This window comes from Carlito syrichta, unplaced genomic scaffold (assembly GCF_000164805.1).
Source record: "Carlito syrichta isolate Samal-C Ts95f unplaced genomic scaffold, Tarsius_syrichta-2.0.1 Scaffold314025, whole genome shotgun sequence".
Taxonomy (NCBI): Eukaryota; Metazoa; Chordata; class Mammalia; order Primates; family Tarsiidae; genus Carlito; species Carlito syrichta.
In genome coordinates this window covers 17,561-19,337 of record NW_007258121.1, presented here as the reverse complement: position 1 = coordinate 19,337, position 1,777 = coordinate 17,561, and the positions used below count along the sequence as shown (strand labels likewise).

Below are 1,777 nucleotides of genomic sequence, written 5' to 3'. Positions count from 1 at the left end.
AAGCATGTCTTCTTTGTAATACCTAGGCCCTGCCACCACTGTACTTGGCTGAGGTCACAAATCTGTTGGAACCTGTAGCATCTCTGTCACTTCTCTGACTCTTCTCTCCTGCAAAATCTTGTTTTCTGGCAGTAATTAAAACCCGCCAATGTCACAGTTGCCGCTACTAATAAAAACATCATAGCCAGCCGGGTTTGGTGGCTCAGCCTATAATCCCATGCTTTGGGAGCCTGAGGCGAGTGGATTGCTTGAGCCTGCAGGTTCAAGACCCGCCTGGGCAACTTGGCGAGACCTTATCTCTACAATAAATCAAAAAATCAGCCAGGTATGGTAGTGCATGCCTGTAGTTTCAGCTACTCGGAAGGCTAAGCCGGAAGGATCGCCGGGGCCCAGCAGGCCGAGGCTGTGGTGGCCAGGAGCGGCCACTGCACTCCAGTCTGGGCGACAGAGTGAGACTCCAACTCAAAAAAAAAACAAACAAAAAAACACCATAGCCACCTTGGTTTCATGGTTTGGCAAAGTACTGGCCTACACCACTGTAGGCGCCAGAGCTTCTTCCTCCAAAGTTTCCCACCTCCATGGGTCCAAAATTTGAAAACTGATTGTTGCAACTGCCAAAATCATTGTAGCTTCTGCCACCTTCAAAATGGTTTTCATCATTACCAAATCCATTATAGCCATCCTCACTGCCATTATATCCACCACCACCGAAGCTGACTCCAAAGCCACCATGACCACTAAAGTTTCCTCCATAACCTAAGTTGTCATTTCCACTGAAACCACTGCCATGACCACCACCGAAGTTTCCAAAACCACATTGACCTCTTTGGCAGAATGAAGCCCTGACCACCTCTTGATTTGACAGGGCTTTCCTTTCTTCACACATGTGACCATTTACAGTGTGGGGTTTCTGAATGACGATTTTATTCATGATGGTCTTCAAAGGTTATGAAGGCAAATCTTTTCTTCCCACTGCCTTGGTCAGTTATGATTTCAATCACTTCAGATTTGCCATATTCCTCAAAATAATCTCTTAGGTGATGTTCTTCAGTGTCTTTGATGCCACCAACAAATATCTTTTGCACAGTTAAGTGGCTACCTGGTCTTCCAGAATCCTCACTCAAGATACCTCTCTTTGGCTCCACAACTCTTCCATCCACCTTTTGTCACCTCATATTCATGGCTGTGTCCACCTCCTCCACAGTGTCATACATGGCAAGCGCAAAGCCCCTGGAACATTTGTTTGAGCCTCTCATTACCACACAGTCTGTAAGCATTCCCTGTTCCTCAGGCTCTCATGGGTGGTTTTGAAGCTCAGCTCACCCCTCTGATAATAAGTGTTCAGGCTCCTTAGAGGACCCTGAATTAGGCATAACGGTGGTGGGGAGAGACATTTTAGTGATATTTTCTCATGGGTTCATGGGCAGAAAATAGTACGCTAACAAATGTATCTCTGTGATTTTCAAGTCTTAGATTTTTGACTGAGAGTCTGACTCTGTCACCATGCCTGGAGTGCAGTGGTGTGATTATGGCTACTGCAGCCTTGACCTTCTAGACTCTGGAGATCCTTCTGCCTCAGCCTTCACAGTAGCTGGTACTACAGGAACACACCTATGCCCAGCTAATTTTTTGATTTATTGTAAAGGTAAGTCTTGCCATGGAGCCCAGGCTTGACTCAAACACCTGGCTCAGGCAAGCCTCCCAATGTGCTGGGATTACAAGCATGAACCACCACACACAGCTGAAAATTATGATAACATGTCTGACTGTGGGTATG

General features: G+C 46.4%; 1 protein-coding gene across 1 annotated transcript; it reads right to left on the bottom strand.

Annotated features, from left to right (window-relative positions):
• Window positions 1–505: 505 nt before the first annotated feature.
• On the bottom strand, window positions 506–931 carry LOC110596769 (heterogeneous nuclear ribonucleoprotein A1-like). Its single transcript, XM_021718939.1, has one exon. It carries the CDS (start codon window positions 929–931, stop codon window positions 506–508), a length of 426 nt encoding a protein of 141 aa, XP_021574614.1.
• Between the last annotated feature and the right edge of the window lie 846 nt (window positions 932–1,777).